Source organism: Drosophila willistoni (genome assembly GCF_018902025.1).
Source record: "Drosophila willistoni isolate 14030-0811.24 chromosome 2R unlocalized genomic scaffold, UCI_dwil_1.1 Seg200, whole genome shotgun sequence".
Classification (NCBI taxonomy): domain Eukaryota; kingdom Metazoa; phylum Arthropoda; class Insecta; order Diptera; family Drosophilidae; genus Drosophila; species Drosophila willistoni.
Window position 1 is genome coordinate 4,566,596 of NW_025814051.1, and position 14,442 is coordinate 4,581,037.

Consider the following 14,442-nt stretch of genomic DNA (forward strand, 5'->3'; position numbering starts at 1 on the left):
TCCATATAATATGTTGATTTTGTGATTTAATAACATTCAAGTAGAAAATAAGTGGCGATTCATATTTTTTTGGGTTTATTTATTTCTTGAGGGTTAATATTGATATGCAAATAATGTTGAAATATTGTCTCGACAGTTTGATTCAGTTTAGTTTTTAATCCTTGCCATACCAAAGCTTGTGGAGATAGGAAGCTTCTTCGGAAGATGCGTAGCTAACTTCCTTTTGTTGAAAACTGAAAGAATACGTTACTTAACAAGAACTTTTTATTTTTAAATTGAAAACTCACCCGTAGGATGGACTATAATCTGGTTGGGGTGGTGCCCATATGTTCTCAGGGTTAGATGGTTTGTTGGGATGTTTCCATTTGGCGCAGTCCTTGAGAATCTTCTCAATGATTTGCTGGTTGCCTAGCAACTCAACCAGTTTCCTGTCTAGATGTCCCACACCCACTTCAACCTCATGCACGGACACAGCGATGCCAGTCAACCGTTGATTCTGGGTGTAGTTCAGTTGTTGAAGACCCTGCTCCAATTGGTCTGCCTTGTAGTTGGCTCTGCCTGCCAGTTCGTTCAGTTCATCCAAATACAAAGCTTTCTGTTCAATATTTTTCTGGGTCGATTCCAGCTTCTTCGCTGTCCGATCTAGCGAAACCAATTTCTCTACAACAGATTGCTTAAGCAACTTGCTGAGATCGTCCAAATGCTTTTCCACTGACTTGGATACGCCCTTGATTTCGTTTTCATATTTGTTTTGATTGGCATCCACTTTTCCAATGACTTCCTTGATCTGGAGTTCCACCTTGCCTAGATTTTGTAGAGCCTTATCGTTCTTGGCTTCGAAGGAGCGTATGTTGGCGGTGAGGTTCTTCACCCCACTTGCAGTCAGTTGGAAGCTGTGGGCAGTGTCGTTTTGAATCTTTACCAAACCCTCCTCGAGACGGACGATACCCTCCAACTGGTCGCGCTGCTGCTTGATTTTGTCTTCAATGCCTTTTTGGGAGTTGCTTAAATCGTGGACCTTGTGGTTTAGTTTTCTCAGCTCCTCATCGCCCTTCTTAAGGATCTCTAGAATTTCGCGATCTTTCTTCTGCGCCTTACCATCCTCAGCTAAGATCAGAACAGCCGAGAAGTACAGAATCGACAGGACAATTTGAATCCTCATGGTGAATGTGTGTCAAGTGTTTTGGTCCAGTGTCAACCGAAATATGTTTTAAATGACATTGGGAACTTGGGTATAAATAGTTTCAGATACTCACACCTGGCACGTGTCTTTGTTTTAGTTTTAATATTATCTACTACAAAAAGAAGGTAGAAACATTTTCTCTATTTTTCATTTAGTATTTAATCATATCTAAAAAGTTTGGTTCAACGACTTCTTGGCAGGTGAGTTCCCATATCTGGTGGGTACTTTTTGTTTATTTCTTGTTGAAGGTGTTTCATTTCGTTGAGCTATTTTCGGAATTATTCCATAAAAAACGTGACTGAGTTGTATATGGGTCAGTATATTAAACTATTTAATCTTAATTACTAATGGTACCCAAACAATCGTTGATTGTTAGACCGTAAGTTAAGGGAAATTGAATTAAAATCCGGATTTTCAGTTCTTGTTTCCGTGTATTGTTTAGAATAGCACAAAACAGACCACCTGCTTAATAGGGATATTGTATCCTGTAAAATATTTCGTTTAGACGAAATTTTAGCAAAGATTTTATGATCCTATGATAAGTAAATAGATAAGTATAACATAAATATTATGTAGAGATTTCGTTTTTTTGGATTTTGCTGATTCGTTAGGAAATCGTAAGGAAAAAGAAGCAATCGACGCTGGGACATTAAAACAAAAATAAAGGCCATTTTCCAGTCTTGATATCAAAGATCATTTGCAGAAAATTGAGATAAAACGGATCCAAGGATTAGGGATCAAAATACTTTACATTGCTTGAAATCATTCATTCGACAACCAATCATTTATTTAGATCCAAATAAATTACTTCTCATTATACTTGAAAACCAAATCTGACTCTGATTTTTACCAATTCTTTGGTCTCCCAGTTGCTCTTAAGTTTGCCTCACTCTCATCGTCATATCAGTGATAAAAATGATTTTAGATTTTTATTTACTTTTATATACATATTAAGATTTATATAACTCAGCGACACGCCCTTATAATGTTCATTCGTTATTGCTGATTGTCATCAAAGCATATCACGATTTTTGCGCTGTTTCTGACGTGTTGATAACGGTATATAACGGATTGCAATCGGAAATTTGGATGGATTCTTTTGAACAAGTTAACGAATCGGAAATGTACTTTTTGTCGATTGTGTTTTTCATTGTGATTTTCGTTCGAGGTCTGCAAGGATCAACTTTTGAATATTTATTCGATGATCCAGAACTTTTTCGTAAATGTTCTAATCAACCCGAAAACGTTTTATCTATAGACGAATTGTTTGACACATCAGAGCTTCATAGATTTATGGACAACGATATTATAAATATGTCGGGCAATTTATCCGTTGCCTCTACATGGAAAATTAAGCAAACTGACCGCATAATGGTAAGAAAACATCGGAAATTTAATAAATTATGCCTTATGATGCCTAAAGGATTTAATACTAATGATAAATGATTTATTTAGGTACACATCTCTGCATACCATTGGGAAGTTGGGGCTTGGCAACCAACGATCTACAATATAATCATTCAAGATGCATGCAAAGCGTTTAATGACCCACAAAATTATTTTTACGTTTATTTAACGAAACACATAATCAACAAGGATACGATGATGGAAAAGTGTATCTATTATCCTGGTGTAAGTATACATAAACTTATATTAAAAGGTCGAATTTCAAATTTTAATTTCAGACAAAGTATTTCCTGGAGCCCCATGATATTCGTTTTAACATAACTTCGTATGGGCTCCCATTTCATGGCCGTTATAAGGTCGAATTTAAAATTGACGTCTAACGACAACAAAAATCGGAAACGCCCAATCACAATTTGTTTTATTTGTACGGGTGAATTTATTAAGAAATAAAAAGGGAACATAAGCTCGTTCCCTCGTGATTGCTTAAAAAGGAACATTTTAATAAGCGTCTAATTGCGGGACAGCTCCATTCCAGACTCTCCAAGATTCTTCTTCGCGGGGAATTTGGTGATTTGGTGCAGAATCTTGGTATCTATAGGATTGCGATGATGGTGGTGCAGGTAAGTAGGATCTGGGTGCAGGATGGTGCGGTATATTTTGAGGTTTCTTTTCATTGCAAACTTTTTGCTTTGGAGAAGAATGTGTAGGACCTGGATGCACGGGAGCAGATTGTTTAGGCTTAGGCAGATGAGGTCCCAAATGACCATGGTTCTCAGAATAACCGTGAGCTTCAGGCCTGTATTGTTCCTGGGGAGCGACATTCCAGTATTGATGTTGAATATTAGGTTGATGTTCGATCTTCTGTGGAGGAGAAGGACGAGATCCGTGGGGTATGGATCGATAGTTTTCCGGCTGTTGCTTAGTTGCTGGTGCTGGAGCTGGAACGGATTGATATGGAGATACTGTTTGCCAGGGTAAAGGTTCCCGCCACGAGACTGGGTTTTTCTGCACGGGTTGATATGGTCTGATGGATTTCGGTTTGGGTTTAGGAGACTCAGCATAAGCACTAACACGACGCACTTCACCTGGAATAAAATATACCTTAATTTCAGTTTTATAGTGAGTATGAATTTTCTTACCATTTTGGGGTTCCGCGATGCTCCAAACCTGAACTAAATCCACAGGCTTAACATGAGTCTGATGGTGAGGTTCGTGGTGGCTGTAGGATTCAGGATGGGATTGTTTTGGTGGTTGTGGTTTCGATTGATGCTGGGGGTAGACCTCTGGCTGGGGACGAGAATCGTGACCCTTGGGTTCGTAGATCTCAGGATAATAATCTGGTTCTGGTGAATGATGTGGACGCTTCTCGCGGGATTCCAAATCAAGCTCTATCCGTTTTTGGGAGATGATCAGTTCCCTTAAAGCTCCTTCAATCTCCCAAGAGTTTAATGGTTTCAGATGTTTCACTGCTGCTGTCAGTCTGTCCAGACCGATCGTCTGAGTGTTATTTACATCCTTTAATTGATGTTCCAAGATACTCAACTTGGCATTCGTATTCTCACTGACATCCTTGATGCGACCCAAGTTCTTTAGTTCTACTTCAATGTTGATCTGAGAAGTCTCAAGGCTATCAAAGGAACACTGGAGACCATTCAGCTGGGGGAGAATGGCCCGGGTTACCAGTCTGGTCAACTGATCGATGCTTTGGTCAATGCCACGAGCGCTGTTCACCACATGACGTTGGAAACCTTCCAGTTTTCGTTCAAGGCTTACAATCAACTGCTTAGTTCCTTCTTGAAGTTGGGCCAATCCTCTCAACTCCTTGCCTGTGATCTCGGCATAGGCTTCTCCATTCACCGAGATTTTTTTGAACGCTTCAAGTAGCACCTCTGACTTGGCATCCTCAAAGGCAATCTGTTTGGCAAGTAGTTCCTCGATCTGTGCGACTGCCTCCAGAGCCTTCCTCTGCTCTTCGAGATTCGACTTGATCTGCCCATTAACAGTGTCAATGTGCTTTAGAAGATTGTTGGTTTCACCCAGTTCCTCGGCGGCCTCTTTTAACCATTCGTCAATGCCCTGCTCCACAATGGCGGAGCTGAGACCAAAGTAATTGACCAATACAAGGATAGCTACAAGCTGAACTTTCATCTTTGCCAATTGAAGTTGCAAGTGCAATTGTCTTTCGTTAGTCTTGGCCTTGGCTTAAATATGTTTTAACCCCGATGAACACGTGTGTTGACTGAGAATTATCAATCACATGTTGAGTGATTTCGTTTAAATTTCAAATTCTTTGATTGTTAAACGAATAGTAAAACGGAAAAGCACGAACTAAGATGAATTGAGTTATTATAATGGTTGAAATTGATATAGAAAGTTTTTAATAGTTCCTAACAAAAGTTAGTTATCATTCAGAAATGTTCATCTGTCATGTCAGCGGTTTGTTTTGACTGATTTTTGTAAACTATGTGCGCTTGCACTTTTTATACCATACACCCATAGGGTGAAATGGTATATTAAAGTCGCCAAAATGTATTTAACAGGCAGAAGGAAGCTTTTCCGACCCCACAAAGTATATATATTCTTGATCAGGATCAACAACCGAGTCGATCTAGCCATGTCCGTCTGTCCGTATGAACACCTAAATCTCGGTGTTTCAAATTTTTGCCACGCCCCTTTCCGCCCCCGCAATTCAAAAAAAGCGTTTATCTCAAAAACTATTCCAGCTAGAGACACCATATTTGGTATGTATATTCGCTTAGTAAATGCACACATTTTGTACGTATAAAAATTTTGCCACGCCCTTTTCCGCCCCCGTAATTTGAAAAACTTGAATATCTCCCGTATTTTTTTACCTTATGCAATCAAATTTGGCACACTTAAATTTAATACTAATATCTAGCAAAATACCAAATTTGATCAAAATCGGTCGAGTTATGCATATAAACGTTTTTCCATAAGGCCGGAGTTGGCCGTTGGCTGGTGGGGGCGCTAGGGTGCTCTTATGATTGAGTGAGCGAGATACTAAGATATGCTTGTAAGAAGCATATGAAAATGCATTTGTTTAATAAAGTTGAAATATTTGCTTTACTGGTGTATGGTATACCTAAGTCGGCGAGACGACTTACTTACTTCATTTAGTGAGTGACTAATTGTAAGTGTTTTGAATTTGGTAGACCGTAACTAATTTATTGCAGATTTGCCCCACATTTAATGTAAATATTTTCAACTAAAGTATAATTCGTGCAAAATTGTTTTGGCGGTATTTTTAGGTCGTAGGTATATGTAAATGCTCCATGCAACTCCATAATTACGTATCCGCAATGTGCTCTAAACTATGTATTCTAAACCTTTTGATACCAAGAGTTAACAACTTTTTATGCCAAAAATCGACAATTTGACGAAGAAGTGGCGGCAATTACCTTTTGTTTCCTATCAACATTTTGTGGATGTTTGAGATTCAAAATCCTTTAAGAGCGTATTCTTATAGGAGTGCTAGTTAAAAAGTTCTCGGCCTCTAAAGATAACTCAGGACAAAAAGGCATCTTGCTGGCAACAAGGATAACTCGGCTGAGTCATTTCATTCTTACATATAAAGCCTTTTTTTATTTAGTCATTTTATGGGTTATTGTTTTTGGACTCAGGGAACATCAAGGCTACCAACGATGTGCACTTTTTATTCTTATCAATTTGTGTGATGTTAATGTTGTCTTTAAAATTAAATCTTGGGTCCAATTGTATTCATTTCGAGAATTAATCAGGAAAAATATCGGTTAAAGGGGAGTAGTATTACCTTAATTTATTTATTTATTTACATAATTATCTAAAATCTTGCCATGTGTTTAACTATTAATTATATGCTTGCATCTACCTAAATAACTCAACACCACTCCCAAATAATGTTAATTGGACTCTGCTGATAGCAATTAATATAAATGTAATTATATCAATTATTTTCTATATATATATATATACCCACCGATGTCGATCGTTAATAGACATTATTCCAATTAAAAAGTAAAAGCATTCAAAATGTTTCACGTCTTGGTGGTTCTTTTCGTCCTGATTTGCGTTCGTAATTTGCAAGGAGCAGTTTTTGAATATTTATTGGATGATCCAGAAATTATACGTAAATGTTCTAATCAACCCGAAGACGTTTTATTTGCAAATTATATGTTTAATTTTTCGGAGCTTCGTAGATCAATGAACAATGATATTGTAAGTATTTCAGGCAATTTTTCCATTGCCTCTACATGGAAAATTGAGCCAACTGATCGCGTAGGGGTAAGAAAAATACTTAAAGTACTTCCAATAATTGAATTAATTTCCATTCTACTAATGATAAATGATTTATTTAGGTACACATCTCTGCGTACCATTGGGAAGTTGGGGCTTGGCAACCAACGATCTACAATATAATCATTCAAGATGCATGCAAAGCGTTTAATGACCCACAAAATTATTTTTACATTTACATTACCAAATACATAATCAACAAGGACACAATGAAGGAAAAGTGTATCTATTATCCTGGTGTAAGCATACATAAACAAATATTCAAAGATCGTATTTCAAACTTTGACTTAATTTCATATCAGACAAAATATTTCCTAGAGCCGTATGATTTTCGTTTTAATATAACTTCGCATGGATTACCCTTTAATGGTCGTTATAAGGCCGAGTTCGAATTTGACGTCTACGACAAACAAAATCAAAAACGACCTATCAAAGTTTGTATGATAACTACGGGTGAATTTATAAAGGGGAGAACAAGGTTTTGAAGCCCCATAATAAGCATATTTTCAAACATTTTTTATAAAAATATGAATAGTCTGTGAATAAACATGTTGGTAATTAATATTTAAAGTATTGGTAAAATTTTGGATTCTTTATACCAGGCCCGGACTGGCCCACCGGGCAACCGGGCAAATGCCCGGTGGGCCCTTGAGGTAGGAGGCCCTTTTGATGAAATTTCATGTAGTAGAGTAGCAGTTTTTAGTCACTAGGGCCCTTCGTACGAGGTTCCCAATAAGAATCATTTTTGTACCATAACAAATCGATGGGCGCTGGGGCCCCTGTCGTTCACAGGCTCTGTACGACATTCGATTTTCAGGCATTGTTTTCCAAAGCGAAGAAGTATTATGTAGCAGAGGACTTAATTTATTTTTACTATGTTTTAATACACAAGGTTCCTAGTAAAATACGCCGCACAAAAAGAAAAGGTTACCGGGCGAGAAAAACCGTGATGAACCAATCGATGAACCACAATAAAAATTTATGGTAGAAGTTCACAATGTCATTATTGATAAAACCATTTGTGCAATCAAATCATGGTTTACGGAACATGGAAAAGTAGCAACAGATTTCTCATGCCTCGACCCGAAAAATTTTCCTCATATCGTAGCTGTTTCTTGCATTGAAAGATCATTTTCCAAGTTAAAATATGAATGTCAAAAACAGATTGAGAAGCTGTTTGGCGCAAAAACATTTAGAAACTTTCTTGCTTATGACAGTTGAAAAACAAAACTTGAAACAAATTAAAGGTGAACGAATTATTAACGCCCTTTCCTTACGGAGCAATTTACTTGAAAAGCTTTTGACTGTTTGATGAGTGTTAAAATCTAGTAAAATTACGCCTTACGTAGAAGGGCATTGTAAAAAAAAAATAGGGAAATAAAAATGTTCAACTTGTGCCCTGTGGGCCCTTAGGGTCCCAGTCAGGGCCTGCTTTATACTGTCAGTGGCAGGCACGGCTCATTCCCCTGGCTATTGCCTAGTTCTCCCGTCTCACATACACTGCAAACGCTCGGGTAGGTTCGGCAACTCGTGCTTGTCAGTAAAAATCAGTGTCAATAAAAAATATCAAAGAAGCTAACATCGGCTATGCGTAAGTTTATATACCCTTGCAGTCCTTGGTAATAATAATTTTACATGTTTGTTTTCTGCAACTCAATTCATCAATATACCAACAAAACAATTTTACTATCTATTTTACAATATGTTCTTCCTCTTCCCTCATTCCCAAAGCAAAGCAACGCACGCATACACATACAGTTTATGTAGCGTTGCGTCTGTGTGTGTATGCATGTACTCCGTTGATGGCTAAAGACGTAGTAGACAGCAAGCAGCGCTGCCGGCAGAGCTGGGGAGCAGAGCCGATTATGATATCACATTCAAATTTTGGGATCTGGGGTTTTATATCCAATATTATCACATATGTAAATTTCATAGCATACTCCAATTTTTATGAAAATGTGTCTTCTAGTTCTTCTAGAGCTATATGATATAGTGTATTTGTATTTATTTTTTGAAAATTTTGATGCGATGTCCAATGCGTCATCTGCTTTTAAATCCTTTCAAAGCTTTTATTATATAATTATAATGCATTTAATTATTTATTGTAACATTTTCGCTACACTGTTTTTTTAGTGTTAAGCAAGAAAATATATATTTCGATCCGTTGCAACGCATTTTCTGAGGGTTGGTGGTGAGCAGAATGGGTTACAAGAGAAGCTAAAAGATATCCACTGCTAATCCCAAAGTGTTTTTATTTTAGATTTTTTTTTTTTTGCAGGTTTTCAAAAGGTTAATTTTGTTTTTCTTTAAACTTATGTTAAAAATTTTAAAAGTAGGAGTATAGGAAAATTCGACTAAATGTTTTATAAATTCGATCATCTTCAGTTGAAGCGCCAAAGCTTTGGTAGATTTATTCCGATTTACTTCAAAAATTCAGACATTCTTTAAAAAAAGAATTTTAAATCATTATCATATCTTTATTTAGGTTTTAGGAATAATTATTTTAAACGTTATGTTTAATTTTATTGATTGTTTACATCAGTTTTCGTCCTTGCCATACAACAATTTATGAAGTTGGGCAGCTTCTTCAGCAGATGCGTAGCTGACCTGGTCCTGTTGGAAACTGGAAGAATACGTTAGCAAAAACGTTGTATGATTATTTTCAAATTGAAAACTTACCCGTAGGATGGACTATAATCTGGTTGGGGTTGTGTCCATATGTTTTCAGGATTGGATGGTTTGTTGGGATGTTTCCATTTGGCGCAGTCCTTGAGAGTCTTTTCAATGATTTGCTGGCTGCCCAGCAACTCAACCAGTTTCCTGTCTAGATGTCCCACACCCACTTCAACCTCATGCACGGACACTGCGATGCCAGTCAACCGTTGATTTTGGGTGTAGTTCAGTTGTTGAAGACCCTGCTCCAATTGGTCTACCTTGTAGTTGGCTCTGCCTGCCAGTTCGTTCAGTTCATCCAAATACAAAGCTTTCTGTTCAATATTCTTTTGGGTCGACTCCAGTTTCTTCGCTGTCCGATCTAGCGAAACCAATTTCTCTACAACAGATTGCTTAAGCAACTTGCTGAGTTCGTCCAAATGCTTTTCCACTGACTTGGATACGCCCTTGATTTCGTTTTCATATTTGTTTTGATTGGCATCCACTTTTCCAATAACTTCTTTGATCTGGAGTTCCACCTTGCCTAGATTTTGTAGAGCCTTGTCGTTCTTGGCTTCGAAGGAGCGTATGTTGGCGGTGAGGTTCTTCACCCCACTTGCAGTCAGTTGGAAACTGTGGGCAGTATCGTTTTGAATCTTTATCAAACCCTCCTCGAGACGGACGATACCCTCCAACTGGTCGCGCTGCTGCTTGATTTTGTCCTCAATGCCTTTTTGGGAGTTGCTTAAATCATGGACCTTGTGGTTTAGTTTTCTCAGCTCCTCATCGCCCTTCTTAAGGATCTCTAGAATTTCGCGATCTTTCTTCTGCGCCTTACCATCCTCAGCTAAGATCAGAACAGCCGAGAAGTACAGAATCGACAGGACAATTTGAATCCTCATGGTGAATGTGTGTCAAGTGTTTTGGTCCAGTGTCAACCGAAATATGTTTTAAATGACATTGGGAACTTGGGTATAAATAGTTTCAGATACTCACACCTGGCACGTGTCTTTGGTTTGGTTTTAATATTATCTACTACAAAAAAAAGAAACAACGAAAAAAGAAGATAAATGTTTATGTTTATTCATGGGATTACTATTAATATATTTCTAAAAAAAAACGTTTAAACTCACTCATAATCTCAAACATTCACATGACGTCTAAAAAGTGTCTTTAAACTACGTTTGGTTAACCTTCTTGGCGGATAAGTTCCCATCTTTGGTATGTATTTCTTTGTTTAATACTACAAAGATATTTATAGTTGTAGGTAGTTTGACTTCCGCAACTAGGTCAATTCAATAAAGTATATTACGATTATGCCCGATCGTACACATATGTGTATTGTCATTTATGACTATATAATGAAAAACTAAAGTTTTCTGTTTCTACAGATCAGGACAAAACATTTCAATGATTATATATTTGTGTATAGATCAAAAGGCATTGGCCATCTTTGCATTCATTTGATTTTGGGTTGCTTTTCCTTAAAGATCTACGATTTTCGATTCATTAATAAAGCAGTAGGTTGAATTTGGATCAACATGTGTATGTGATTATGTAAAATCTCGGTTTTTATTTAAAAGCATGTTTAGAATAATCAAACTCCGCTGAGTTTGGACCGCCCTTATCATGTTCAGTTATATGAGTACTAGGTAGAAAGCCTTCAACTCTGATTTCAATAAATAAATATTATAATTTTAAGCACTCTCTGACATGCTAACAAGTGTTTAAAACGGTTTGTGATTGTAAATACGGATTAGTTCCTTTAAGCAGGCCAACAAAACGAGAATGCCTCGATTGCCTTTTTAAGTGATCTTTGTTCCAGGCCTGAAAGGAGCATATTATAAATTTTTTTCGATGGTCCAGACATTTTTCGTAACACTTTGCCCTACGAAGGATTGTTCAATAAATCGGATCGTGTTATGTGCAGGATGATGATGTTGTCAAGTTGGGAGGTCACACATCTTTTAGTTGGAGGTAAGAAAAAGTTTTTTTGAGATTTAAATAAAAGTACACAAAATTTGTAGTTCTACCTACAAAAGCTCTTTGTTGCTAATAATAAATCATTTCTCTAGGAACACATCTTATTATAGTATTGAAAAGTTGAGAATTGGCAGGCAATGATCTACAATCATTCCCTCTACGACTACCAAAATAGAAGATGTTCCACCAAAATTTGTTTTGTTCTACGGGTGAATTTATTAAGCATCAAAAGCTGTATAATTTTAAAATCTAAATTAAAATATATTAATAAGCCTTTAATTGCGGGACAGCTCCATTCCAGACTCTCCAAGATTCTTCTTCGCGGGGAATTTGGTGATTTGGTGCAGAATCTTGGTATCTGTAGGATTGTGGTGATGGTGGTGCAGGTAAGTAGGATCTGGGAGCAGGATGGTGCGGTATATTTTGAGGTTTCTTTTCATTGCAAGGTTTTTGCTTTGGAGAAGAATGTGTAGGACCTGGATGCACGGGAGCAGATTGTTTAGGCTTAGGCAGATGAGGTCCCAAATGACCATGGTTCTCAGAATAACCGTGAGCTTCAGGCCTGTATTGTTCCTGGGGAGCGACATTCCAGTATTGATGTTGAATATTAGGTTGATGTTCGATCTTCTGTGGAGGAGAAGGACGAGATCCGTGGGGTATGGATCGATAGTTTTCCGGCTGTTGCTTAGTTGCTGGTGCTGGAGCTGGAACGGATTGATATGGAGATACTGTTTGCCAGGGTAAAGGTTCCCGCCACGAGACTGGGTTTTTCTGCACGGGTTGATATGGTCTGATGGATTTCGGTTTGGGTTTAGGAGACTCAGCATAAGCACTAACACGACGCACTTCACCTGGAATAAAATATACCTTAATTTCAGTTTTATAGTGAGTATGAATTTTCTTACCATTTTGGGGTTCCGCGATGCTCCAAACCTGAACTAAATCCACAGGCTTAACATGAGTCTGATGGTGAGGTTCGTGGTGGCTGTAGGATTCAGGATGGGATTGTTTTGGTGGTTGTGGTTTCGATTGATGCTGGGGGTAGACCTCTGGCTGTGGACGAGAATCGTGACCCTTGGGTTCGTAGATCTCAGGATAATAATCTGGTTCTGGTGAATGATGTGGACGCTTCTCGCGGGATTCCAAATCAAGCTCTATCCGTTTTTGGGAGATGATCAGTTCCCTTAAAGCTCCTTCAATCTCCCAAGAGTTTAATGGTTTCAGATGTTTCACTGCTGCTGTCAGTCTGTCCAGACCGATCGTCTGAGTGTTATTTACATCCTTTAATTGATGTTCCAAGATACTCAACTTGGCATTCGTATTCTCACTGACATCCTTGATGCGACCCAAGTTCTTTAGTTCTACTTCAATGTTGATCTGAGAAGTCTCAAGGCTATCAAAGGAACACCGGAGACCATTCAGCTGGGGGAGAATGGCCCGGGTTACCAGTCTGGTCAACTGATCGATGCTTTGGTCAATGCCACGAGCGCTGTTCACCACATGACGTTGGAAACCTTCCAGTTTTCGTTCAAGGCTTACAATCAACTGCTTAGTTCCTTCTTGAAGTTGGGCCAATCCTCTCAACTCCTTGCCTGTGATCTCGGCATAGGCTTCTCCATTCACCGAGATTTTTTTGAACGCTTCAAGTAGCACCTCTGACTTGGCATCCTCAAAGGCAATCTGTTTGGCAAGTAGTTCCTCGATCTGTGCGACTGCCTCCAGAGCCTTTCTCTGCTCATCGAGATTCGACTTGATCTGCCCATTAACAGTGTCAATGTGCTTTAGAAGATTGTTGGTTTCACCCAGTTCCTCGGCGGCCTCTTTTAACCATCCCTCAATGCCCTGCTCCACAATGGCGGAGCTGAGACCAAAGTAATTGACCAATACAAGGATAGCTACAAGCTGAACTTTCATCTTTGCCAATTGAAGTTGCAAGTGCAAGTGTCTTTCGTTAGTCTCGGCCTTGGCTTAAATATGATTTAACCCCGATGAACACGTGTGTTGACTGAGAATTATCAATCGCATGTTGAGTGATTTCTTTTTAATTTCAAACTCTTTGATTGTTATACGAATAGTGAAACGGAAAAGCACGAACTTAGTTGAATTGTGTTATAATAATTCTTGGAATTGGCATCTAAACTTCAAATAGTTTTTTATTTATATCAAATATTTAACATTTGGAACAATACTTTTTCGGGTTGAGTTCAGAATTTTCGGTATTAACATGATAAGATCGACCTATCCATAAAATTGTATGTATGTTTTTGTACATTTGAAACATGATATAAGCTATATTTTGTACATACATATTACTAGCCAGTAAACATTGCATTTTGCACAGATTCATATTTTGATTTTCGATAATCTAAACTATCAATGTATTGGTCATGCTAAGCGTAAACTACATTTTCATTATCTAACTTAGCTGCAGGAGCAAAATGGAATAATTATAAGTGTTTATATTTTATCGACATCCAAATACAAAGTTTGATGTCGTTTTAAAATAAGATTAATTACTTTTTAATTGATATATGTAGAAGTTTTTAAAATCGTTAGAAATTTTCAAAAATATTGTCTAAGAAAAATGGGTACTTCTGGAATTTTGTGTCCGATTCTCAAAGTTCCTATTAATTTGCATAAAAATTCTTCAATTTTTAAGGCTTTTCACACTATCTTATTTATGTCTGCTTTATATAATAAAATACATAATATGAAAGGTTTTAGAAATAATGTTTTAAAGACTTAGCCAACCAAAATGGGGGGGGGGGGGGGACCTGATCTCAGGTCAGAATAACAATTTGCTATTTAAATAGAATAATTAATAAATTACCGAGCAAATATCTCCGTTAAGTTAGTTGGGAGCCGAAAAAAAAACAAATCTAAAGTAGGAAAACCTAAACATCAACAATTTTTTGTCGCTACTG

At 37.6% G+C, this 14,442-nt stretch overlaps 5 protein-coding genes across 5 annotated transcripts; 1 reads left to right on the top strand and 4 right to left on the bottom strand.

Moving 5' to 3' along the window:
- Window positions 1-58: 58 nt before the first annotated feature.
- On the bottom strand, window positions 59-1,198 carry LOC6643533. Its single transcript, XM_002066233.4, has 2 exons — window positions 288-1,198; window positions 59-233 (listed from the first exon to the last, which is right to left on the bottom strand). The coding sequence occupies exons 1-2, from the start codon at window positions 1,160-1,162 to the stop codon at window positions 155-157; spliced, it is 954 nt and encodes a 317-aa protein (XP_002066269.2). The 5' UTR covers window positions 1,163-1,198; the 3' UTR covers window positions 59-154.
- A 1,092-nt stretch (window positions 1,199-2,290) lies between these two features.
- LOC124460359 lies at window positions 2,291-2,970 on the top strand. Its single transcript, XM_047010964.1, has 3 exons — window positions 2,291-2,557; window positions 2,639-2,815; window positions 2,869-2,970. The coding sequence occupies exons 1-3, from the start codon at window positions 2,306-2,308 to the stop codon at window positions 2,968-2,970; spliced, it is 531 nt and encodes a 176-aa protein (XP_046866920.1). The 5' UTR covers window positions 2,291-2,305.
- LOC26529015 (class E vacuolar protein-sorting machinery protein hse1) lies at window positions 2,723-4,755 on the bottom strand. The gene is made up of 2 exons (XM_015178181.3): window positions 3,730-4,755; window positions 2,723-3,675 (listed from the first exon to the last, which is right to left on the bottom strand). Exons 1-2 carry the CDS (start codon window positions 4,736-4,738, stop codon window positions 3,089-3,091), a joined length of 1,596 nt encoding a protein of 531 aa, XP_015033667.2. The 5' UTR covers window positions 4,739-4,755; the 3' UTR covers window positions 2,723-3,088.
- A 4,584-nt stretch (window positions 4,756-9,339) lies between these two features.
- On the bottom strand, window positions 9,340-10,473 carry LOC26529695. Its single transcript, XM_015178193.3, has 2 exons — window positions 9,563-10,473; window positions 9,340-9,506 (listed from the first exon to the last, which is right to left on the bottom strand). The coding sequence occupies exons 1-2, from the start codon at window positions 10,435-10,437 to the stop codon at window positions 9,422-9,424; spliced, it is 960 nt and encodes a 319-aa protein (XP_015033679.1). The 5' UTR covers window positions 10,438-10,473; the 3' UTR covers window positions 9,340-9,421.
- Window positions 10,474-11,710: 1,237 nt separating this feature from the next.
- LOC6643535 (class E vacuolar protein-sorting machinery protein hse1) lies at window positions 11,711-13,454 on the bottom strand. Its single transcript, XM_002066235.4, has 2 exons — window positions 12,424-13,454; window positions 11,711-12,369 (listed from the first exon to the last, which is right to left on the bottom strand). Exons 1-2 carry the CDS (start codon window positions 13,430-13,432, stop codon window positions 11,783-11,785), a joined length of 1,596 nt encoding a protein of 531 aa, XP_002066271.4. The 5' UTR covers window positions 13,433-13,454; the 3' UTR covers window positions 11,711-11,782.
- Window positions 13,455-14,442: the final 988 nt, after the last annotated feature.